At 40.6% G+C, this 1,433-nt stretch overlaps 1 protein-coding gene across 1 annotated transcript; it reads left to right on the forward strand.

The window, feature by feature from the left end:
* Positions 1-580: 580 nt before the first annotated feature.
* On the forward strand, positions 581-1,192 carry LOC138875431 (uncharacterized). Its single transcript, XM_070154260.1, has one exon. It carries the CDS (start codon positions 581-583, stop codon positions 1,190-1,192), a length of 612 nt encoding a protein of 203 aa, XP_070010361.1.
* The last annotated feature ends 241 nt before the right edge of the window (positions 1,193-1,433 follow it).

Raw genomic sequence — 1,433 nt, forward strand, 5'->3', positions numbered from 1 at the left:
CAAGATAAAGACCATTTGAGAGCTGCCTCCCCGAAGAATAAAAAAGAAGTCATGAGTTTACTCGGGAGGTTGAACTACATCAGCAGGTTCATTGCACAACTTACAACCACATGTGAGCCTATTTTCAAGTTGTTGAAAAAGAACCCCGCTATCAAGTGGACAGATGAGTGCCAAGAAGCATTTGATAAGATCAAGGAATATTTGTCAAATCCCCCTGTTTTGGTCCCGCCGGAACCTGGTAGGCCTCTGTTTTTATATCGGTTAGTAATGGATAGTTCTTTTGGCTGTGTTCTGGGTTAACATGATGCCACAGGCAAAAAAGAACAAGCAATATATTATTTGAGCAAAACGTTCACCACTTATGAGGCCAAATACACTCTTTTGGAAAGGACATGTTGCGCCTTAACCTGGGTCGCTCAGAAACTTAGGCATTATCTTTTCGCCTATACAACATACCTCATATCCCGAATGGATCCCCTTAAGTACATTTTTCAGAAGCCGATGCCAACCAGCAAATCGGCAAAGTGGCAAATCTTGCTCACAGAGTTTGATATTGTTTATGTCACTCGCACTGCCATGAATGCACAAGCTTGGGCTGATCATCTTGCTGAAAAACCCAGTTGATGATGAGTATGAATCTTTGAACACATACTTCCCAGATGAAGAGGTTAATTTAGTTAAAGACGTAGTCCAAGATGATAGTCAAATTTGGAAACTATACTTTAATGGGGCTGTGAACATCAAAGACATAAGGATTGGGGCAATTCTTGTATCACCTACTGGGAAACACTACCCTACCACGGTGCGACTTCATTTCTTCTGTACAAACAATACGGCAGAATATGAAGCTTGCATCATGGGTTTGAACATGGCAATAAACCTAAATGTGTATGAACTGTTGGTGATGGGAGATTTAGATTTGCTTGTTCGGCTGGCTCAAGGTAATTGGGAGACTCGAGACATCAGGCTTATTCCATATAGACAATGTGTGGAAGATCTTAGTAAAAGGTTCAAGTCCATCGAGTTCAGGTACATTCCCGGGTTTCACAATGAATTAGCTGATGCCTTGTCCACCCTAGCCTCAATGTTTCCATATCCGGGTAATACTCACATTGACCCATTAGAAATTCATATCCGGGATCAACATGGTTATTGCAATACAATTGAAGCAAAACTAGACAGTGAACCATAGTACCGTGATATTAAACAATTTCTGAAAACAAGAGAATATCCGGAACATGCTAGTAGGGATCAAAAGAGAAATATTAGGCAACTCTCTAATGGTTTCTTTTTGAGTGGGGAAATCCTATACAAAAGAACCTCGGATTTGAATTTATTGAGATGGGTGGATGCCAAAGAATCTGAAATGATTATGAATGAGGTGCATTCGGGAGTTTGTGGTCAGCACATGAATGGATATGTTCTAGCAAAGA

Source organism: Nicotiana sylvestris, chromosome 8 (genome assembly GCF_000393655.2).
Source record: "Nicotiana sylvestris chromosome 8, ASM39365v2, whole genome shotgun sequence".
Lineage (NCBI taxonomy): Eukaryota > Viridiplantae > Streptophyta > Magnoliopsida > Solanales > Solanaceae > Nicotiana > Nicotiana sylvestris.

Excerpts from the sequence above, each read along its gene's own strand:
- LOC138875431 (XM_070154260.1), top strand. The coding sequence starts at position 581 with ATGCACAAGCTTGGGCTGATCATCTTGCTGAAAAACCCAGTTGATGAT.